At 37.8% G+C, this 24,244-nt stretch overlaps 2 protein-coding genes across 2 annotated transcripts; both read left to right on the plus strand.

The window, feature by feature from the left end:
* The first annotated feature begins 996 nt into the window (after positions 1-996).
* On the plus strand, positions 997-10,490 carry LOC108710397 (extracellular calcium-sensing receptor-like). The gene is made up of 6 exons (XM_041585648.1): positions 997-1,001; positions 3,848-4,139; positions 6,245-7,069; positions 9,032-9,259; positions 9,376-9,499; positions 9,586-10,490. The coding sequence occupies exons 1-6, from the start codon at positions 997-999 to the stop codon at positions 10,488-10,490; spliced, it is 2,379 nt and encodes a 792-aa protein (XP_041441582.1).
* A 1,332-nt stretch (positions 10,491-11,822) lies between these two features.
* LOC108710398 (extracellular calcium-sensing receptor) lies at positions 11,823-23,403 on the plus strand. The gene is made up of 6 exons (XM_041585649.1): positions 11,823-11,827; positions 14,480-14,771; positions 18,424-19,254; positions 19,494-19,721; positions 20,041-20,164; positions 22,493-23,403. Exons 1-6 carry the CDS (start codon positions 11,823-11,825, stop codon positions 23,401-23,403), a joined length of 2,391 nt encoding a protein of 796 aa, XP_041441583.1.
* The last annotated feature ends 841 nt before the right edge of the window (positions 23,404-24,244 follow it).

The raw sequence follows: 24,244 nt of genomic DNA on the forward strand, positions 1-24,244 counted from the left end.
TGAGATTCATACAGTCAACGCCCAGAGGTAGTATTCACTACCTCCTATTCCTGAGTCTCACTAGTGATGGGCGAATTTGCGCCGTTTCGCGAAACGGCGCCGGCGTCTCGTTTTGGCGCCGGCGCCCATTTTTTCGACGCCGCCGCCCGTTTTTGGCGCCGGCGTCCGTTTTTTCGGAAATTTTTTTTTTGACGCCGGCGAATTTTCACGGGCGCCTGACGAATAAATTCGCCCATCACTAAGTCTCACCACTTGAGTTCCAATGCCGGTGGAGGGCACTAACCCTCCTGCATTACTTATTGCAGTCTCTGGCTAACTACCCTAATCCTATCTCTACTCTTACAGCAAGCTTTTACAGATATTTCCTCAAATATGTTTCTTTTATTGAAGCCTATTTCTACCTCATGCTGTCCATTACTGACCAACTTCTCCATCTAGTAGAATCCAAAGAGAGAGAACATATGGCGACTTCCCTTATTAAAGACTAACGAATCCTCATACCCCGGTTACTTACAGAACTGCTGGAGAACACTTTAACCTGAAAAAGGGAAACCGCCCCCTTTCAATGCTGAACTAGGCCAAGTCCAGTTCAATATATCCTGAAAATCTACGCTGTTTTATTTTCAAGACTGTCAAATTGTACAATTGTATTCCTTTGGTGAGAAGGAGAATATAATGTGACTGAATGTACGTCTGGCTATAAATGAGCCATGGGACACATATGCGTATGTGTGCAATCATTCATGCACCCAGTTTTATCAATGGTATTGATCACTTTTTTCTTCCACTTAAGGGACCTGTGCTAACCCCATAGAGATCAACCATTTAGCAATAACCAGTTCCAGAATTTCCTCTGTGTAAACTCAATTATTCCTTATAAAATACCTACTGCATGAACCTCCTGATAGAGGGAATTTCTCTCCTTATCTATATATATAGACAAGATAAAGCAGAACTAGGAAGAGATCTTCAGCTAGAGAAAGCAAAGGTGTGAGAATGAGGTAAGTCATTGGAAGGCATCTATGATTTACAGGCAGTCAAAAAACAGTTGTTGGGGAAAGAAATAATAATAACACAGCACAAGGTTTGCCATATTTATCTGAATCTTAAAATTTTGTTAATAATATATGGATAGTCATTGTGTTTGGCAGAAAGAACCAGTCAGAGAGTCAACTATGGTTATGCCCGGTGAGCTTTAGGCTCATTTACCGATCAATCTGTTCCCTTTTCCTCAACCATACTTGAGTCGGGCACAGGCTAAGCATTTGAAGCCAATTATTTTTCAAATACATATTATTTGGATATTTTAGATGTCTATTTATAGCTATAATTGTTGCTTTATGAAGGCTCAGCAAAACACTGCAAATATGTTATTCACTGCTTCTATCTCTCTGCAGATCGAATACTGTATTTCATTGGTATTCTTGGTACCTTCTCTTCTACTGCATTCCAGCCTCTTATTGCAATGATGTAAGATGTAGTTTGGGGAAATCCGAGATTTCCGTGATTCTAGAACCAGGAGATATCCTTATAGGGGTTCTACTACCATTCCATATTGGTAGAATACTTCTGAAAACAACATTTACTGAGACACCACCCAAGCTCCCCTGTGAACGGTGAGACTTCTCCAGTTTATCTGTTTCCATTCGAGGGGGAGAATAGGACATGGGGCAGTTATAAGTAGTTTTTGCACTGCAATGTTAAGGCACCAGCACATAACCATGGACCTGCAGAGCAGGATTAAAAAATTCAAAAAACAAAATCGCAATTATAACCATGTACCTACTGTTTTCAGTACAAAATCTGCAATTCAATAGCAATGAACTCATGAATAGGGATGTAGCGAACTGTTCGCCGGCGAACTAGTTCGCGCGAACTTCGACTGTTCGCGTCCGCCAAATGTTCGCGAACGTCGCGCGACGTTCGCCAATAGGCGTTCGCGTCAAAAATCGTTCGACCATTCGATTCCTTCGATCGCTAAAATCGAAGGATTTTCGTTCGAATCGAACGATCGAAGCCATTGGATTGAATGAAATCATTCGATCGAATGGCTTCGATCGTTCGATTCGAACGAAAATCCTTCGATCGAACGATTAAAATCCTTCGATCGTTCGAATCGAACGATTTTCGGATGTTCGAAGTTCGCGAACTGTTCGCATTTTTTGCCGGTGTTCGCGAACGGCGTTCGCGAACACATAAACGGCAGTTCGCTTCATCCATACTCATGAAAATCTAAATTAAATTGTAACTAGTTTTGGTGTGGGTACCATCTTGGGGATGTCCATTTATCAACATTCTCATTTTAGTAGTTTTAGATGTCTTTGAAACCACGGATAGACTAATTTTCTCTAAAACTAAGAATGCAGTGTAATTTATTAAAAAATCAGAGAATAAAAACCTCTGAACGATGCTCTAAAATATATGAAAAGCTCTAAGAATGTGTGTTTTTGGATAAATACAAACATCTGAAAACCTAAACAAGTCTGAATGGCTAAAGAAAGTGAATTTTTAGAGTTTTAGAGAAATTTTTAAAAAGTAGGAATTTTTAGAGAAAATTTGGTCTGTGAAAAAATATCAATTTGAATTTTAGTAATTTGGATTCTTAATTTTATATTTGTATCTAATGCCTGTCTATTTCATATACTTATATATACTGTACACTGCTAGTCACATGATGGAAATGATTTTGCAAAGGACTCAGATATGATTTTGTTTCATATAAGTAATTTTTGGAAGCATGAAGAGTTTGGTCCTTAATTCCAGGCTTCCATCGACTTCATTTTCTTATAACTCACCATTTGATAAATGCGGTTCTAAAAATTCCATAGGAATAAATAGAATATGGGTGAATTTTTATTTATTAAGCTCTAAACTCATATAGTAATAAATCTGGCCTCTCATCTCACTAAAAAAAAAACCCACCATCTTTCTTCCCCATAGAGGTCTATTTATCAAAATTCAAATTCGTGTATTTTCGGGGGATTTTTCAACCACAACTAAATTAACTTTTAAAAAATGCACCAATGTGTACATATTTATTAAAAGATCTGAATAGAAAAAGCTTGATGGAAAAAAATGTGGAGTAAATAATTTTCGTGGCAATTAACATCTTTAAATTGTTCAAGGGACCTCTATCGTTGACTCCTATATGACCTTGACCCGTTTTAGACTATTTTCCGATTCGAGCTATTTCCAGGGTCGGGGTATAATAAAACTTTTTGTTTTTTAAAAAACTCCAAAATTGTTGTTTTTTTTTGTAACCGAAAAATTTGTAAATCAACTCAAAACCTAAAATTTTCATGAAAAACACAATTTGAACTTTAATCAATAACCCCCTAGTTTTTTGTCATTTTAATCTTAGTAAATATCATGTTTGTTGAGGTTTTGTGTAATAGGTTAAAAACATGATTAGTGTGAAAAAAGTATGATTTGGGAAAAATAAATAAAAAAAGTTTTAAAGGTTCCAAGCCATGTGGTTTGCATTGGATGAGATTGTACCTAATGCCTAACTGTCTATTTCAAGTGCATCATTTCCTTGGTAGTCATTTGTGTGCTGGGTGTTGGTCCTAATTCCAATTAAAATATCAGTAACATAATGCAATATAGAATGAAAGTATGATGAAAAAAATATTTAATGGTGTAAATCAGATATTGTATAGCCTCAAATCTTGAGGCTATTTACTTTTACTGATTGGCTCGCTCATGCTTCTATCCTTTTATTTGTCTTTCATTTGTACTATCTACATTTCATAACTCTTTTGTACTTTCCACACATTTCTGTGAGTAAAAAGATTCTTCCATTCAGTTTCAGTGGTCATTTGTGACTCTTGACTGCACTTTTTTTAAGGTTTCTTCTAGAAACATATCAGCAGTTCCAAGCCATGAGGTTTGCACTGGATGAGATAAACAAAAGTCTGACCCTTCTTCCCAACATTACTCTGGGCTTCTATGTCTATGACTCATGTGCACATCTGAGGAAGGAACTGGAGGGAACACTGTGGATGTTGACGGGTATGAATAAGACAATACCCAATTATTGCTGCCAAAAATGGCCACGTTTGGCTGCTGTACTTGGACATTCAGTATCTACTTATTCTATTCTAATGGCCCATATTCTGGGACTCTACAGATACCCCCAGGTACAGTTTGTAACCAAATATTAATATAAGCTACAGTGTAATTTATGAATTCAGTATAAAATTGAAGTACTCCACTTTAACAGTTCCCCACTGCTTACATTTACATTAACAGAACTGGACACTTCACATGCAAGTAATGAGTAAAAGTGGTCTATTAATTAGTAGAATATCAGATACAATTGAAATAATGTACATTTAGCAGTACATGATGAATTTAATGAGAGTAGTTCATTATGGAGATTATAAAGTGTGAGATTTTCTTGTTGTACCCACTTGAGACTGAACTCAATTACTACTCGGTTAGTAAGTTACTAGTAATTTACTATTTACTTTACAAAATGATTTAGTGGTTCACATCACACAATTTTTCATCTATACACTAGGAGGATATAACATACTTTCTTTATACAAATGGTTGGGACTTATTATATTTTTTTCCCTCAGACATTGTTTCCTTCAAAATGCAATCCCAAAAAACAACATTTATTCATATGTAGGGATGTGAAATGGGTAATAGTTTTCTCCTTGACATAGGAGTTACATAGGGGTGATTAAAGGATTCAGGGGTTCGGCCGAATCCAAAAATAGTAGATTCGGTGCATCCCTAAGTAAAACTACTACTAACATTAGCACAATAGCCCAAAGGTCTGAACTCTGAGGTCTAAAGGTGGCCATACGCATTATAATAACCACCAATGGTTGGAGGAAAGATAATTCATCTTCAATACAGACATTAGAGCTGAAACATTAGAATTCTACCTGTATCTGATGATTCAGCAGTAAACACTGGCTGATGTCCAGGCACAATTTTCCAACCTGACCCATCACGAGCCGATTTCCAAGTCTTTTGCCGATATAAGTCAGCTTGTCTTCCGCCATACACAAACCGAATATCATATGAAACTAATTTAATATCTATGTGTGTGTGGGGCCAGTTTGGCCACCTGAAGATCTTTCCACAAAAGCAGTTGTTTTAGGCTGTTCTCCTGTTCTATAAATCTTTGTCATTTGAGTATAACCATTTATATAGCTTGAACCTAAAACCCTGATATCTACAGATATTTGATATTATATCTCACTGAGTTCAATCAGAGTGTATTTTTACATTGTGAACCAAAGTGGTACACAATCAACTTTAAAAGATAACATCATTGTCCTTAGATGGGACGTTCAATAAATCACACATTGCTATTAGTAAAAGAGTTGCATTCAACACATATTCTACTGAGATTGGTGCCTCTCCAGGCTGTGCTGAGGGTTAATCAAAAGGGTTAATCAAAGGTTAATGGTAATGTGCTAAGCAAGAGTTAAGAGTTATAGGGTTCCCACATATACAATAATTTCACTCTAAATCAACTAGTTAATATAGCCACCACAATTCATTCAAAACTATTGTTCATAAATGTTAAAAAGAAATCAGTGTTCATTAGCGAGAAGTGAGAACAAATGATATCATTCGAATTTAAAGGCAGATGATTAAAATAAAACCAAAAAAGTCCACAGTTCATATTTACAGTATATATTGAGAATACAAGGGGGTTATTTACTAAACACTGGTCAGGATTTTTGGGGCATAACTCAAATTTTTGTTTTTGTTTTTTAAAGCCCAATGCAGCAAAAAGTTAGAATCTGAAAATCCGCCATCTCTGACCTTTCAAGGTTGTGTATAAGTCAATGGCAAAGGTCCCTATCCTATTTTGAAGTTTATATGGTCTGCACTGGAATTAGCCTAAAAATCCAACCATTTTGGGCAAAAATCTGAAAAATTTGAGCAATTTGTGAAACCCCCCCCCCAAAAATCCAGATTTTCTCTTGATTTTATCATGTTTTTACTTGAACTGATTAAATCAAGCTTTTTAAATGATAAATAACGTAACATCGGGTATTGGAGTTTGGTCATGGTTTTTTTATTGAAAAATGAGATAAATTTGAATTTTAGTAAATAACCCCCCCAAATGTTGGTTTGGCTCGTGTGTTGTTGTGAAGGGTCTTTAATGAGGTTCTATAAAATACAACATACTTGAAATGCACCTATATTTCTTTTTTATGGTCTGAACTAAACATGTTTCTTGGTCTGTCTCTCTCTCTGCACCCTGGACTTTCAGATCAGTCATTTCTCCACAAGTTCTTCACTGAGTGATCGCTCACAGTTCCCTTCCTTCTTCAGAACAGTCCCCAGTGATTCTTTCCAGTCACGTGGACTTGCCCACCTCCTGCTGTATTTTGGATGGACGTGGGTGGGTCTGGTTGGCATGGGAAGTGATTATGGACAAGAGGGAGTTCATGTCATTACACAAGAGCTTATTAAAGCCCAAGCTTGTGTAGCATTTACTGGTTTCATACAATCTGATCGTGAGGATAAGAATGTACCATATCTAATCAGAATCATAAAAGAGTCAACAGCCAGAGTTATAGTGGTGTTTGCCCCTGACGTCTATTTTGCTGCACTTTTGGATGAGCTGCTCAAACAGAACTTGACTGGGAAAATCTTTGTGGCGAGTGAAGCCTGGTCCATCTCAACAATGTTATCAGCTGAAAAATATTCTTCCATACTCACTGGCTCCATTGGTTTTGCATTTTCTAGCTCCCCATTACCAGGTCTTAAAAGTTATCTTAACAAGGTTCATCCCTCTAACACGCCAGGAGAAACCATAACAAAAATATTTTGGGAAATCATATTTCAATGCAAATTTGTGGGGAATCTCACTGGGAATTGGAATAAATCTACAAAACTTTGCACAGGAAATGAAGATCTAGAAACAGTTGAAAACAGCTTCAATGATGTGTCTAACTTAAGAAGCTCATACAGTATATATACTTCTGTCCAGATCCTAGCCCAGTCTTTGCACAATCTCTTCTCATGTTGGCATGGTAAAGAATCACTTTCTTACGGAATGTGTGTGGATGCTAAACATTTTAAACCATGGCAGGTGAGTATTTATTGCAACCACTGCTTCTGATTAATAGGGATGTCGCGGACTGTTCGCCGGCGAACTTGTTCGCGCGAACATCGACCGTTCGCGTCCGCCGAATGTTCGCGAACGTAACGTAACGTTCGCCAATTTGGGTTCGCCTTAGCTGGCGCTTTTTTTTGCCATTTCTCCCCCAGACCAGCAGATACATGGCAGCCAATCAGGAAGCTCTCCCTCCTGGACCACCCCCACACCCCCTGGACCACTCCCCTTCCATATATAAACTGAAGCCCTGCAGCGTTTTTTCATTCTGCCTGTGTGTGCTTGGAAGAGCTAGTGTAGGGAGAGAGCTGTTAGTGATTTGAGGGACAGTTGATAGTAACTTTGCTGGCTAGTAATCTACTTGATACTGCTCTGTATTGTAGGGACAGAACTCTGCAGGGATTTGAGGGACATTTTAGGTTAGGTAGCTTTGCTGGCTAGTAATCTACCTTCTACTGCAGTGCTCTGTATGTAGCTGCTGTGGGCAGCTGTCTGTCCTGCTGCTGATCTCTCATCTGCATCTGTTCTTCAAACCACTGCCACCTAGCTGTGTGAGCTTTTTCACATTCTGTCTAAATATCAATAATAATACCGTCTCCAGAAACACCACCTGAGTGACGTAGTGTGATTTCTGCCCTTTACAGCACAAAACGCAGCGCTGTGTCAACAATGGATTTTTTAGAAACATATTTGCCCTTGATAGCCCTCTGGCATGCCACTGTCCAGGTCGTTGCACCCTTTAAACAACTTTAAAATCATTTTTCTGGCCAGAAATGTCTTTTCTAGCTTTTAAAATTCGCCTGCCCATTGAAGTCTATGGGGTTCGCAACGTTCGCGAACCGTTCGCATTTTTGTCCGGACGTTCGCGAACATGTCCGCGAACATTTTTTCCGACGTTCGCTACATCCCTACTGATTAATCATGTGTAGCCTTGTATGGTTCAAAAGACAACTGTTGACTTCATTAAAGGTTTGACCAACATCCTAGGGGAGGCTTATAACAAAAACATCTTAAAAGACAACATTTGTGGAAAATAGTGCTCAAAAAAGGTCTACACTAGTGATGGGCGAATTTGCGCGATTCGCCTCCAGCGAATAAATTCACGAAATGCCCGAGAAAATTAGCCCGCCGGCGTCAAAAAAATGGGTGCCGGCGTCAAAAACAAGATGCCGGAACCGTTTCGCAAATTTTTCGCCGTTTCGCGAAATTCGCGAATTTTCCCGCGAAGCGAAACGCCGCAAATTCGCCCATCACTAGTCTACACCCCCACCAAAGTCAACTTTTGTTTGAGTAGGCATGTCAGTTAAGTATAATTTATTCATTTTTAGCAAAATGATATCTTCCTTAAACAAACAGCACCCGCTTAAAGCCAATAACACAAGATGCTAGTAACCCCTGTGTCAATTTTTATGTGCTAGTTTAGATTTCAACATGTAAGAGACCTACACTGGCCTTTTAAACTGTCCAGTGGATCCGCGCCATAAATATTTATGATGTTTTTTCTTACTAGTTAATGTCTTGTGGGAGATAAGATGTTGTGAAATGCAACTTTGCTGGGATTTGCCCAAACATTCCTACATTTTTTGTTCTGTTTTTGTTTTAACAAACACCACTAACTGTAACAAAGCATTGCAGTTTGGAAAATTGGCGTAGAAAGACTTATTTACCCATTGTGGATTTGTCGGAATAAGCTCTTTTCAAAAACGCATGGATCCCAGCGGTAAAACTGCCGTTAGTGGAATTTTGGCCCTTGATGCCTTGACGATTTGGCAGTGTACTATAGGAGTTTTTGATCTGTACAAGTCATAAAGCTCCATTAAATTGTATGTGTCTGGCATTGGCAAATTTTCCTGTTTTCTGGATTTATAGTAAACTGGAGTAACATGATCAAAACAGCTACTACAAATGAAGATTATCACAGAATTTTTCTCTCCACAGGTAACATATTATATACAGAATGTGCATTTAAAACTAAGCAATGGAAGAGGGGTCTCATTTGATATCAATGGGGATCTCCTATCAGTGTATGATATTGTAAATTGGCAGCTTGGTCCTGATGGAAGCATGAAGCAGGTGAGGGTTGGGAGCTACGATACTGCAGCTACTGATGGAAACATCTTCAGTTTTAACATAAGTGCAGTGACTTGGGCTCCAGAGGACCACCAGGTATAACATGTACTTCTAAAGTTCAAATGTGCTGTCTATGAGCTATGTAAAATGTTTTAACATAACATAAGCAAACACATCATGAATTAGATGATACAATTGTTTTTTTGTGTTAGATCCCTTCTTCTGTCTGCAGTAAGAGTTGCCCTCAAGGATTCAGGAGAGCCGTTTCACCAGGGAAACCCATTTGCTGCTTCCAATGTGTCCCCTGCCCGTATGGGGAGATATCTAATAACACAGGTCAGAATATTTCATATCATTATTATGAATTGCAGAAATAGATATTATACTCTGTATACTAATCCCAATTTCAAATTTTCCTGAAGGTTCAGATGAGTGTATCAAGTGCCCGTGGAATATGTGGCCTAATATTGACAAGGATAGATGCATTCTCAAAGCCATAGAATTCCTGTCTTCTGAGGAACCATTGGGTGCAACTTTGACCATTACAACCCTAATATCCTCGCTGGTCCCACTTTCAGTCTTGGGACTCTTTTACCATTATAAGACCACTCCTATTGTAAGAGCAAATAATTACTCTTTAAGCTGCATACTCCTTGTTTCTTTATCCCTCTGTTTTCTCTCTTCTTTGTCATTTGTTGGTTACCCTCAGCAACTGAAATGCCTTCTACAGCAGGTTACATTTGGCATGGTTTTCACACTTTGTGTTTCTTGTATCTTGGCCAAAACCATCATGGTTGTTTTGGCATTTATGGCCACCAAACCAGGCAGTAGCCTGAGGAAATGGACCAGTCCCAGTGTATCTTACATCATTGTCTCTGTATGCAACATTTTACAGCTTTGCTTGTGTATCTGTTGGTTGTCCCTCTCCCCACCCTTTCTAGAATATAACACAGACACCAAGCCTGAGATTATTATCATTGTATGTAATGAAGGCTCTGCCACTGCTTTCTGGTCCATGTTGGGCTACATTGGTTTATTGGCCACTATAAGCTTTATTGTTGCCTTTCTGGCAAGGCATCTTCCTGAAAGTTTCAATGAGGCCAGGTTTATCACATTTAGCATGCTGTCCTTCCTCACTGTCTGGATATCCTTTATTCCAGCCTCTCTCAGTGCACGTGGACAATATATTATGGCCATGGAAGTGTTTGCCATTCTGTCTTCCAGTTGGGCCTTGGTGGTCTGCATGTTTCTACCAAAATGCTTCATCGTAGTTTTCAGACAGAACATGAACTCTAGAGAGCACCTCATACGGAGAGCCAGGAAGTAAACTGAAAGTAGTGATCTGGAGATATTTGAGAATCAAATATCTCTTTAAACAAAATTCCTGGAAACACTGAGTTGCCCTTGAAAACCTTTGAAATATTATATGTAAACCTTTACTTAATCCTTAAAATTGCTTTAAATGCTGTATGTTCAATTGCACCAAACTTTATATTATACATGTATTAAATGTACATTTATTTTATTTGTAATAATTGCATTTGAAAAAAAAAAATATTTTGTAAAATAATAAAGATGATGTTGATTATTTACATGAACAAAATAAATAAAAATGTATTTCATTTTACTACATATTATCTATAATATTTAGAGTACTTAGGGCCAATTTACTTAAATTCAAATTTCTATTTTTTTCATGAATCACATTTTTTCTCTAAAAAGGGTGTTTTTTATTTCTCTAAATCTCTATATATTTTAGATTTATTAATGGGGTTATTTATCAAAATCCGAATTTTTCAGACTTTTTATTTAAAAAATAGAATCCACGTTTTGCCTTTATCTATCAATAAAAAAACCTTGAGAAAAAAAACCAGGAAAAATCGCAACTGTTTTGGATTCCAAATTTATCGTTTTTGACACCGGAAAACTACAAAAAAATCGAATTATCATGGAAAAACCTTAAAAACACTGAACATTTAGTGAGGGTTAAAACATCTTCAAATAGTTATGGGGACATCTGCCATTGACTTTGACATGGATTCGGCAGGTTTTAGATGGACCATTTTTGGATTCGGACTTGGAACAGCTTCGGGGCGTAATAAATTGTGAAAAAAATTATTTTCTTTACAGCGAATTTAACTTTTATTTAGCATTTAATTTGGCAGCATAATTTGAGAATTTAACAGCAATCTGGTTGTGAGGTTTCCTATCCTACCTACCAGGCAGTGGTTGAATGTCAGGCTAGCAGTAGGCCTGACTACAAAGATAAGTAATAATAATAAGATTGTAGCTCGCAGTCGTTTTTTGGTTTCCAGGCTCACCCCCAATGACTGATAGTATTTTAAACTGCAAGCTAGATAGAGGGAAAAAAAGAAGGCAAAGTAAATGTATAAAAAAGAATAATCAAGACCAAAGGAAAAATGGAATTCTATAACACACTGTATGTTAACTATCCATGGATTGCTTATAGCAGAACAGGCACAGCTAACCCAAAGGTACAATAGATAATCACCCCAGTATCTGTAGGGAGTACTAAAGCCCAGGTATAATTAGTGGACTACACCTCAGGGAGGGATGATGGGTCTCTGTATGTTTGCATGTAATTAATATATATATAAAGTCTTGTAGACAGATGAAGAGGTACACATAGACCGGCAGAATGAGGTAAGTGACAACTATATTGCTGTTTAAAAAGGCAGAAGGGATCCATAGTGCAGCTTTCCCTTTTGCTATTACTTTCCTTATATACATTAGACTGGGTATCATCATATAACCTAGGAAGTCCTTGTATTCCTCTAGCTCTGCTAACGGTATTCCTGAAGGGCAATGAGGCGGTACAGTAACACCCGTGATACAGAAGGCATACATAGAGATAAGATGAAGATGAATAGGAAAGTAGGGAACTGCAGAATAACTAAGGTGTTATAGTCCCAAACAAAAGGCACAAAGCTGCAATGTGGCATCTGGCACAGGATCCAGGGCTTACAGGTAATAATGTCTGTACATACTGATGTTAACTAAATTACTCCTTAACAACTTTCCCTCTGTGTTGCTCCTGACTTGCATGTACATGGAACATACTATACAACATGCATGGTAGTGCACATCAATACTGCAATAGGTAATAGGAATGGTGAGTGTAGGGTGCAGGGGCAGAGCTTTGTATTTGTCAGTGCAAGAATCGCGAAGAGGAATAGAAAGGGTGTGGTACAGGGATATCATGTGTGTGTCAGTATAGCAATAGCAGAGAGGAATAGGAAGTGTATGGTGCAGGGTAGTGATGGGCGAATTTGCACGATTCGCGGCCGGAGAATAAATCCGCGAAACGGGAGCGAAAATCTTTTTTGGAAAAAGACAGACTCGGCGGATTTTTCGCTGTTTCACGAATTTAGCGGAAAATTCGCTAATTTTTTGGTGAAGCTAAACGCAGCAAATTCGCACATCACTAGTGCAGGGACATAGTATGTGTGTCATTAGAGAAATAGAACAGAGGAATGAGGGTTGTGTTGTTGAGCTGTTTGTGTCAGTATAAGAATAGCAGAGGAAATAGGAAGTGTATGGTATAGGGACAGAACAATGTTTGTGTCAGTACAGGAATAGCAGAGAGGAAAGGAAGTGTATGGACATAGTGGGTGTCAGTACAGGAAAAACAAAGAGGAATGGGGAGTGCAAGGTGCAGAAACATAGTATGTTTCAGTACAGGAATAACAGAGAGGAATAGGAAGTGTATGGTGCAGGGAAATAGTATGTGTCAGTGCAGGAATAGAAAAGAGAAATGGGGAGTGTAAGGTTCAGGGACAGAGCTGTATGTGTCAGTACAGGAATAGAAGAGAAAATATGAAGTGTATGGTGAAGGGAAATAGTATGTGTCAGTACAGGAATAGCAGAGATGAATTCGGAGCGTATGGTGCAGGAACATAGTATGTGTGTCAGTACAGGAATAGAAAAGAGGAATGGGGAGTGTAAGGTTCAGGGACAGAGCTGTATGTGTCAGTACAGAAATAGAAGAGAAAATATGAAGTGTATGGTGAAGGGAAATAGTATGTGTCAGTACAGGAATAGCAGAGATGAATTCGGAGCGTATGGTGCAGGAACATAGTATGTGTGTCAGTACAGGAATAGAAAAGAGGAATGGGGAGTGTAAGGTTCAGGGACAGAGCTGTATGTGTCAGTACAGAAATAGAAGAGAAAATATGAAGTGTATGGTGAAGGGAAATAGTATGTGTCAGTACAGGAATAGCAGAGATGAATTCGGAGCGTATGGTGCAGGAACATAGTATGTGTGTCAGTACAGGAATAGAAAAGAGAAATGGGGAGTGTAAGGTTCAGGGACAGAGCTGTATGTGTCAGTACAGGAATAGAAGAGAAAATGGGAAGTGTATGGTGCAGGGACCGAACTATGTGTGCATCAGTACAGGAAAAGTAAAAAGGATTGGGCCAATCAGTTGGATACTATAGGTCAACAAGTGTATTGTCACCCTGTAAACATTGATTTAACTTTTGATGAAAAAGTTTAACATGGCTGATTTATAAGAAAAACTTTCCTTTCTCTTTAGGTTGGTGTCCCATTTACAGATGCAGCCACTTTGGTTTGTCTGTTTGACACAGAATAACTAAACACAGATATCCCATTTATCTCATTTAACACAGAAAACTGTGACATAACATCCCATCTAATTAAAGCATTCACCATTGTGAACAATGGTGCTTTGGTATGCTAATGAAAAGGTTAAATGCATTAAATGAGTTAAGATAACTTTAGATAACACAGTTTCTTCAATTAACTCTGAGTCATGACGCATTTAACTCACAAATCCAAGTGGCTTCATCTGTATATCGAACATTTTGGCACCTCCTCCTGACATTCAACATTCCCCCATCCTATTCCTCCAACAAACTCCCTAATCTGGGCCCACAAGGGATTCTTGTACCTGGAGATCTCTTAATTGGAGCAGTGGTTCCCATTCATGTGGCCAAACTTTACCCTGTGGTCACCTTCCAGGAGAAGCCACCAGCAGATATTTGCACAATGTGAGGATTATTGAACTTCCATTGAGATTGTTACATCTGGTACAGTATAAGCCAAGCAGTCTATCTGTGCAATAAGGAATATTTTATCATATTTAAGGAAATAATTATTATTTTTTAAACAATTTTCTTTTAATCCATAAAAAGAGAACCATGTATTTGATAATAACTAAGGTATCATAAATGTAGGTAGGTGGCACAAAAATCCTATTGGCAGTTCTATGACATGGTGATCCAAAGGACAAAGATTGGCATTATGTGTTTGATAAATTCTCTGTTTCCGATAAGGTTCAGGTACGAAAATTACCAGCAGTTCCAGGCCATGAGATATGCAGTGGAAGAAATCAACCAAAGGTCTGACCTCCTCCCCAACATCACCTTGGGTTTCTATGCCTACGACTCTTGTGCCGCTCAACAAAATGAGATAAAGGGAACATTGTGGATGCTGACTGGCACAAATGAGGTCATGCCTAATTACTGCTGCAGAAAAAGCCCCCCTCTATCTGCTATTATTGGTCACTCAAAGTCCACTTACTCCATGCTCATTGGTCATATTCTTGGATTATACAAATTCCCACAGGTAAGGATAATGGACAATGAGCTGCAGATTTATTAAGGGTTGAATTGAAAAATCAAATTTTTAAATTCAAATTTCAAGTTAATTTTAGTGTACTTCGACTAGGGAATAGTCCAAATTCTCTTTAACATTTTGACTTTGGCTATTTGTCATCTAAAACCTGCCGAATTGCTGTTTTAGCCTATGGCGGACCTCCTAATCTAATACGATCCAAATTCAATTCGAACAATCAAATACAGCCTATTCACTCAAAGTTAAAAAATGTGATGTTTTAAATACATTTTGGTTGGTCTTTTTTTATTCCAATTTCGAGTTGATGGGAGTTTAAAAAAAAACTTCCATCACCTCGAAATTCAACCCTTGATAAATCTGCCCCCTAGACTTAAATGTGTATTTTTGATATTAAATACTTTGTTCTGTCAGCATATTCATACTATACATTTTCCATAGATATGTACAAGTACTTGAGCACAAATCACCAGTTTTTTTTTATTAGGCAGTATTGATGACTTTATTACTGGCCAACCAAAAATCAAGATGAAACCCAAGGAGACAAAACTGTGACATATGTTATTGCCCTTGTTTTATACGCTGATAACAGCAAAACTTTAAATATATCAGTATTCTGAACATTTAAGTCACTCAACCCAGCAAAGAAAGCTATAGAGAAGGGTTTCATACTTATTTACAGATCTTCCTACCTTAGCTCTGTTCTCAAAGAAAACATCAATTTGTAAATACAAATATAATTCCCTTAATCTTAGAGGCCCATTTTTTAAAGGTTATATTTTGTGATATTAGAGCTTTTCGAAAACACGATTAAACTCATTTGCTCTAAAACTATGAATACCATGAACATTATTAAAAGATCCTAATATAAAAATTGTAAATGAAAAAAAAATGCTGAATGATGCAAACCTCTAAAAATGTTTAGTTTTTTGGATAATTACTAGTGAAAAAGAAATCCAAAAACCTCTAAAAGTCTGAATCGTTAATAAAAGGTCCAATACGATCAATGCAGCTTGTGGGTCCTCAACTGCTTTTAATTGGAGAACATGGTTTTTACACATCTCATATAGAGTTTTAGAGAAATAAATAAACATAAATTAGAGAAAAATTCAAAAAAAATTTAAAAAATGAAATACAGTAAATAGGCCCAAAGTGTTCTCCCATCATCGATCTCCATCTGATCAGTAAAAAGCCACAGCTTTTTTTCTATCCATTGCCTAGGACATGTTTTCAACAATCCAGTATACCCCATAAGTTCCTGGATGTCTTCCAGAAGAAACTTGCGAATGAAGAATTGAGATGGAAAATTGTTAATTAATGTCAACAGCCATGACTTACTGTATCTTATAGGGTGGAAGGGTTATACGTATATTGTATGATGCTGGTGTTATCCCTTTTTATAACTGTGCCACTTTATAAATAAAACCCAGGGTTTCTATACCACAGGCAGCTCCTTATGTACAGTCAAAATCATGAACAGTTTCCTTGGGTTTACAATCTTGTTGACTAGTATGTACAATCTGTTATGTACTATACACAAGGTATGTATGCATATAATAATACAGTAGCAAAACAGATGGAGGAATAATATGTTAATATATCCTAAATAACCATAGAGCTTTCACGTACAGATGTAAATAGAAGGGTAAAAGGTGGTACAACTTACATTAGTTGCGGCATTTCCTCCTAAAGGCCAAAAATGATTCAGATCCTCATAGAATCCATGAGAATGTATTATGAGATGAAGAACATGTGGTGTTTTGATCATTATTTATTAACCACAAGCATTAAAACTATTCTGGAAATTAAAACCTTTTCATGTCGAAATCTGCTATACAGAAAGTTATTTTATACAGTATACAAAACTATTACCATTTTTGGGTTAGATCAATCTAAGGGTTCAAAACAGAACTTTTAAGAATTTGGAAAAAACATAGTCAAAGAAAAATTAAAAAGTTATTATTGGTTGGGTCAAGTGTAGTTGGTGCTGATTCTGTGAGTGGTTTCTGTGAATAATGGTGGGTTGGCCTGTCAAATAAAATAAACACACCTGAAAACCATAGCAGGAGTGATGGAGAGTGGTTTGATGTTAATTTTTAGATTGTAAGCTTATTTGAGCAGGGTCTTCTTTACCTCTTGTATCTGTTATTGGTTGGTTTTGTCTGAAATATTTGTGATGCTAAAATTACAATGTCAAAGTTAAACACAATCAATTTTAAAGCAACTGTTACTGTTCTCTTTCATTTCAAACACCATAAAGAGCTACAATATATGGAACTTGAGATGCATATTTTATTTTTTGATGGGAGATGATACAGCTGTATTAGATGTTCAGACTAGGTGGCAACCTGTCTTATTGAAAGCTTCACATATTAAATAATAACTGGGAAGTTTATAGATTTTTAAATTTCAACATCAATTGTTAGAATTTTTAGATTCTATTTACTATGCGCATTATGGAAGACCAACCTTTTCCTCTGGGATTATTATTTAAGTGCAATTACCTACAACCTTCCTTTATGGATATGCAAAAAGTTGGCCATGCTTCTGCTTTAAATGTATGTCCATAATCAAATTTGGGAGAATATACTAAATTGTTAGTATGCTTGGGCTTCTGTCCTCACCATCCTTGTTTAACAATCCAAAATGTTGTTCCTTTGGTTGACAAACTGAGACTCAGGAGACACAGACACTGTTTTTATTAATTTGATATAGTTCTGGATTCAATTTAATCATCATCAAATTACATGTTTTTGCATTGATACCATTATTTATTGTGTGGATTTCTCAGAGAACAAAGATCAATCTATCAAGAGCATATAAAAAGAAAAACCAACAACGTTGGACAGTATCATAGCTGCTACTAATTTTTGTTTCAGTAATGTGTCAAGGCCACCGGGAGCGCGAAGAGGCGTGTCTGCTCCTGGTGGCGAATAATCCAAGATGGCGGCGCCCAGTCGGCCCACGTGGGCGCTGGGACGCCAGCGCCACAATGCCGACGCATGCGCAAACGCGCATGCGCAAACATGCCGGCGCAAGCACGCCGGCGTGAGGACGTCAATGACGTCACTTTGGCGCCAAGTTTGAATATAAAAAGGCCCCCAGGACACCAGAATGGCGCCCAAGAATAGGTTCTGCTACCCTGAACCTGGGTTCCTGTATTCCTGACTCCTGATTCCTGAATCCTGATTCCTGCTCCTGCCTTGGTTTTGACCCCCTGCCTGGACTCTTGTTATTTGATCCTGATCTGCCTGCCATTGAACTCTTGCCTGGACTTTGACCTTGTATCTTGCTTAACCCTTTGGATACCGCAACCTTGCACCCTCAAGAGGGCTTGCTCCTTGATCCTGACTACCTCCCAGGAGGGAGCTCCCGGCTCCCTGACATAATGGGTGCAAGGGATTTCTCAGAGCATTCGTCACTCTTAAGAGTAGAGGGTTCATGCTTTAGTGTCTGAGTGTTTTAAATTTTATAGATCTTCAGATATTTCGCTTTCAAGTCCATTATTTACATTGTAAATAAATAATATAAAACTGATCTTAAAGTAAAAAAACCTTATAGTATTCATCTTAAACAGATATAAAAATGCCTTCATGGAATGTTTTTCCTACCAACCTTAATTTTAACTGCGTGTTTCTATCAACAGATCAGCTACTTCTCAACCAGTTCTCTTCTCAGTGACAGGACAACGTTTTCCTCCTTCTTTAGAACTGTCCCAAGTGATGTCTTTCAGTCCAGAGGTCTGGCCCAAATGGTGTTACATTTTAAATGGACATGGGTCGGGCTCATAGCTTCTAATGATGATTATGGCTATAAAGGTTTAGAAGTTATCAAACAGGAGATAACAAAAGGAGGAGCTTGTGTAGCCTATATAATATATATGTCAAGAAACCTCATTGATCAAAACATACATAACATTGTGCAGGTCATAAAAGAGTCAAGTGCCAATGTGCTGGTGGCCTTTTGTACGGACGTCTACTTAATCCCTGTTCTGGATGAGATGCTTAAGCAAAATGTAACTGGAAAAAGTTTTGTTGCCAGTGAAGCTTGGTCCATTTCAAATGTCTTAACTGTGCCAAAATACTCTTCTTTGCTGTCTGGAACTATTGGCTTTGCTTTTCATAGTTCAACTATCCCAGGGTTTCAAAATTATTTGAACTCCATTAATCCGCTCAATACACCAGGGACAATGTGGTCAACATTTTTCTGGGAAGAAGCATTTGGGTGCACGTTTCCTAACCAGACAAACCACTCTATTATTGTGAATGATCTAGAAAACCCATGCACAGGAGATGAAAATCTAGAAAACCTTCAGAACAGCTATAATGATGTTTCCAGTTTAAGAGCTTCTCACAATATCTATACTGCTGTGTATGTCATAGCAAAAGCTCTGGATGACCTCAACCATTGCCGAACTTTGGCTGGGCCATTGTTTAACAAATATTGTTCAAAGTTAAATAACTTTGAGCCATGGCAGGTACATCATAATGGCATTAGGCTTAACCTATAAATCATCCACATTTTGATCATACCATACTTATACCTGACCACCATAGCACATTATGCAGTAAACATTGACGTAGGTCACTCTTAAGATTAAGATTCATTACACCTCTGAATTAATATTTTGTTTTGTTAGTGAGCAATAGATATATTTCAATAGTAGTAGGAACAAACTCAATGAAAAGCCTACAGTTTTTATTTCTTACTCTGCAGCTTTTGCATTACTTTAAGAAAGTCCGGGTAAAGCTAAGCAATGATCGAGAAGTTTACTTTGATGAGGATGGAAATCCACCAGCTGTATATGATATAGTGAACTGGCATCTGGGGTCAGATGGCACCATAAGGCAGGTGAAAGTTGGAAACTATGACGCAACGGATACTTCAAGAAATATATTTAGCATCAATATTAGTGCAATATGGTGGCCAACAGAAAATAATGAGGTAAGACATAACAAAGCATCTCATAGCTTTCGTCCCATTTTTCTTTCAGCAAAGTAAAACTTAAATTTACAAACATATTGTTGCAAATGATAGTCTGTTATAGTAGACAATTATCCATAATTGACATTGATTCAATTCATACTTTGTGTCTATAGAATTTATTAGTACAATGAAAATGACAGGACATGAACCTTTAATTCGGTATTTATTCTAATAGACAGTCTTTGTACGTGTTTGGTGAACTAGATGTAGATCTTATAATCTGATAATAAAATTCCAAGAAAGCAAGATCAATATAAAATCCTCAATTTCTTCCAAGATTCCATTTTCTGTTTGCGGACAGAGCTGCCCAGTGGGGTTCAGGAAAGCGCCAAGAAGAGGAAAACCAGTGTGCTGCTTTGAGTGTGTTCCATGTGCCCAAGGAGAGATCTCCAATCAAACAGGTGAATAAATTAAATAACCATAAAAATAAATAATGTAAATATCAGAGGGAAAAGTAATAACTTCCACTATATGTTGGCAAGTGCATGGAATTTGGCAGGTAAAATGGGAGAGCTAGAGTTAATTGCATGTGATAATATCTATGATATAATTGGTATCACTGAGACCTGGTGGGATGAAACCTGGGATGGCAGTGGATGTGATCTACTTGGAATTTGCTAAAGCATTTGATACAGTATCACACAGAAGGTTACTCTTGAGTTAAGGAATATTGGTCTGGAACATAGTAGGTGTAATTGGTATAGAGAACTGGCTAAAAGATAAATTACAAAAAGTGGTGGTAAATAGGAAAATTTCTGATTGGACCAGTGCTGTCAGTGGAGCACTGCAAGGGTCTGTATTTGGTCCTTTGCTTTTCAACTTGTTTATTAATGACCTGGAGGAGGGCATTGAAAGTACTGTTTCTAATTTTGTTGATGATGCTTAATTGTGTAGAACTGTAAGCTCCAAGCAGGATGCTGCTACTTTGCAGAGTGATTTGACTTGGTTAGAAAAGGGGTCAGCAAATTGGCAATTGAGGTCCAATGTTGATAAATGCACGTTATGCACAGAAATAATGTAAATGCAAGTTATACACTAAATGGCAGTGTGTTGGGGATTTCTTTAAATAAGAAGGATCTAGGGTTTTTGCCTCTTTATAGGTTCCTTGGCTTGTTTTGTCTGGAGAAAAGACACTTGCGAGGGGACATGATTACACTTTATAAGTACATTAGAGGACATTATAGACCGCTAGCAGGAGATCTATTTTTCCATAGAATTGATCACTGGACCAGAGGAGATCCTTTTAGACTAGAGGAAAAGAACTTTCATTTGAAGAACAGTAGGTTTTTCTTCACAGTGAAGACAGTGAGGTTGGGGAATGCACTGCCGGGTGATCTTGTGATGCTGATTCAGTTAATGACCATAAGAGGGACTTGGATGATTTCTTGGACACGCATAATATCCAAGGCTATTGTGATACTAAAATATACAATTAATATAGATATTGGTATATATAGTTTAAGTGGGTGAGTGTAGGTATGTGCACTGGGATTCATTTGGAGGGGATGAATTTGATGGACTTTGGTCTTTTTCAACCCAACTTAACTATGTAAATATGTAACTTACTGTAAGAAATACTGTACAATTCTAGTCCATAAATAAAATTGTATATTACATTTAGAAATGGCTATTCCAGATAATGGCCTACATCACCATATGCTATCACTTTGAGATACTTCTGCATTTGTGTTCTATTTAGTACTCTCCTGTTAGGATTCTAATCAGAATATGTATTGAATCCCACTTATCAGTGACTAGATTTAAGTCTAGAAAAGCAGACAAAATGTACCCTTAATTGGAATTTGCCACCAACTGAGAAAAGACTGTAGTGAACCTGTAACTCTCAACCACCTCTTAAGGTGGCCATACACGGACTGATAAAAGCTGCCTACAGACCGTGTTATTGGCCCATGTATGGGGACCCCCGATGGGCTTCACCGATCGAGATCTGGCCGAAAGTCGGCCAGATCTTGATTGGATGGGACGAAAAATCACGTTGGATTGCAGCCGCATCTATTCGTTGATGCGGTCCCGCAATCCGACCGCCCATTACTATTCATTAGGATCCAATTGTTGGGCCCTAGGGCCCACGATCGGATCAGCCCGATATTGCCCAACTCAAGGTGGGCATATCGGGGAGAGATCTGCTCATTTGGTGACATCGCCAAACGAGCGGATCTCTCCGTGTATGGCCACCTTTAGTGTGGGAGCTCAGACTCAAGCAGGCCTGGACTAGATGGGCGGTTGAGAGCAGTAGGAGGTTACAGTGACTGCTGAGTAGTGGTTAGTGTAACTAACTAAGAGTTGAAACCAGGGTACAGAACTGGATCATAAACAGAGGAACAGAATCAAATGCAGTACCAAAGAATTTTGATTTTGAATTTTATATTTGCCAAATTTCTTTTCACAAAATTGAATTTCTCTTTCAAATTAAACTGCAGGCATATTCTTCCTTTAATCTACAGATCCTCATCTGACAGGGGCAGGATCTATAAAAAGCCTCCTTTCGCAGCTGATTGGAGGAAACCAGCATATAAGTGAAGCCCTATCTTTGCCGAAACTGAATCCTAACATCTCCTCTTTCTTAGCACTTAAATATTTATTCACCATCAGTTCCCACATTTAAAAGAGCAAATAATAACCATTACATTGGGAATGATTTTTGATTAATCCAGTAATGGCTACTGTGATTAAATATTATATTTGAAAAAGAGTTTTAATTTTTTCAGATTCCATTGACTGTTTGAAGTGTCCCTGGAACATGTGGCCCAACAGCAGAAGAGACAGATGTTTTCCAAAACCCATTGAGTTCCTTTCCTATGAAGATTCTTTGGGAATCACACTGGCAGCAATAAGTAGTTTCTCTTGTGTAGTTCCAATTTCTATCTTTCGACTTTTCATTCATTATAAATCCACCCCAATTGTGAGAGCCAATAACCATTATGTAAGCTGTATTCTTTTAGTATCTTTATCTTTCTGCTTCCTCTGTGCTTTGGCTTTCATTGGTTACCCACAACCTGAGAAGTGTCTTCTACGTCAGGCTGCATTTGGTCTTGTCTTTGCCCTCTGTGTGTCCTGCATTTTGGCCAAAACTATTATAGTTGTATTTGCCTTCATGGCCACTAAACCTGGGAGCAGCCTCAAAAAATGGACAACTCCGTATTTGCCCTACATGATCATTGTCATTTGCACCCTTATACAATTCACTTTGTGTGTTTTATGGTTGACCATCTCTCCTCCTTTCCCTCAATACAATATTGAAGCCAAACCTGGAATCATTGTTGTAGAGTGCAATGAAAACTCTCCATTTGCCTTCTGGTGCATGCTGGGATATCTTGGATTTTTAGCCTCTGTCAGTTTTACTGTTGCTTTTCTGGCCAGGAGGCTCCCAGACAACTTCAACGAGGCCAAATTAATAACATTCAGTATGTTGGCCTTCCTCAGTGTCTGGGTGTACTTTATTCCGGCTTCTCTCAGTGCCCAGGGCAAGTATACTGTTGCCATGGAGATCTTTGCAATTCTGACTTCCAGCTGGGCCCTTGTGGTCTGCATGTTCCTCTCCAAATGTTTCATTATATTGTTCAGACCCAACATGAACTCCAGAGAAAATCTCATGGGGAAAGACAGGGGAAGGAAATAAAGAAAAATATAATTTCCTAATTACATAATTGAATCCCTATGGTTTCTTACATTATTTTACCTAAATAAACTTTTTTAACAAAACTATATTTGGAAATTGCAGATTTTCTGTAATTTTTTTAGCTTTTCACTTAATAACATTATATTTATGCAATTGCTTTCATAAACACTGTGCATTTTGTTACTAATTTATCTAATTGCATAGAAAGATGTGGGGTAAATCTCATGAAACATTTAAGCTATTTCAGTAATTCCAGTGATACCTTTATTGGCTGACATCATAAAAACTCTAAATATTTTAGCTAGCCGTGAAAGTATCACCTTTATCATGCTTCATATCAAAAGCTTTCTACAGTATTTGTACAGAATTTATAATTGACCTGGATTGACTTTTTTGGTGACACCAAAGGGAAGAGGGGATTCACAAAAAGTACTGTTGACACAAGATATGTTTGAGTGGCCTTGAATAAATTCACTGTCCTACTATTTATAGTGTACGTATGAGAAAGGTTACCTGCTAGGGGGCTTAAAAATTCAGCAAATTTGGATAATTTACTAATAGAAATACAATTTGCAGGTATGGGAACTGTTATTCAGAATACTCCAGACTTGGGGTTTTACGGTCTTTCCATAAGAGGTCTTTCCATAATTTAGATCGTCATACCTTAAATCTGCTAGATAAGAGTTTAACACTTTCACTGCCAGCCAATTTGTCCCAAAAATGAACATCTACTACCAAGCAGTTGTTAGACATTTTGAACTCATTACACTTGGGGGTTTTTTTTCACAAGAAAACCTACATGAAATAAGGCAAATTGTGATGTTTTTTTCAAATGAATTGG

Source organism: Xenopus laevis, chromosome 3L (assembly GCF_017654675.1).
Source record: "Xenopus laevis strain J_2021 chromosome 3L, Xenopus_laevis_v10.1, whole genome shotgun sequence".
Lineage (NCBI taxonomy): Eukaryota > Metazoa > Chordata > Amphibia > Anura > Pipidae > Xenopus > Xenopus laevis.

Coding starts and splice junctions, on each gene's coding strand:
- LOC108710397 (XM_041585648.1), top strand. Junction 4,140..6,244: donor GACTCTACAGATACCCCCAG/GTACAGTTTGTA, acceptor CTGGACTTTCAG/ATCAGTCATTTCTCCACAAG. Junction 9,500..9,585: donor GGAGATATCTAATAACACAG/GTCAGAATATTT, acceptor ATTTTCCTGAAG/GTTCAGATGAGTGTATCAAG.
- LOC108710398 (XM_041585649.1), top strand. Junction 14,772..18,423: donor GATTATACAAATTCCCACAG/GTAAGGATAATG, acceptor TTCTATCAACAG/ATCAGCTACTTCTCAACCAG. Junction 19,722..20,040: donor GGCCAACAGAAAATAATGAG/GTAAGACATAAC, acceptor ATTTCTTCCAAG/ATTCCATTTTCTGTTTGCGG.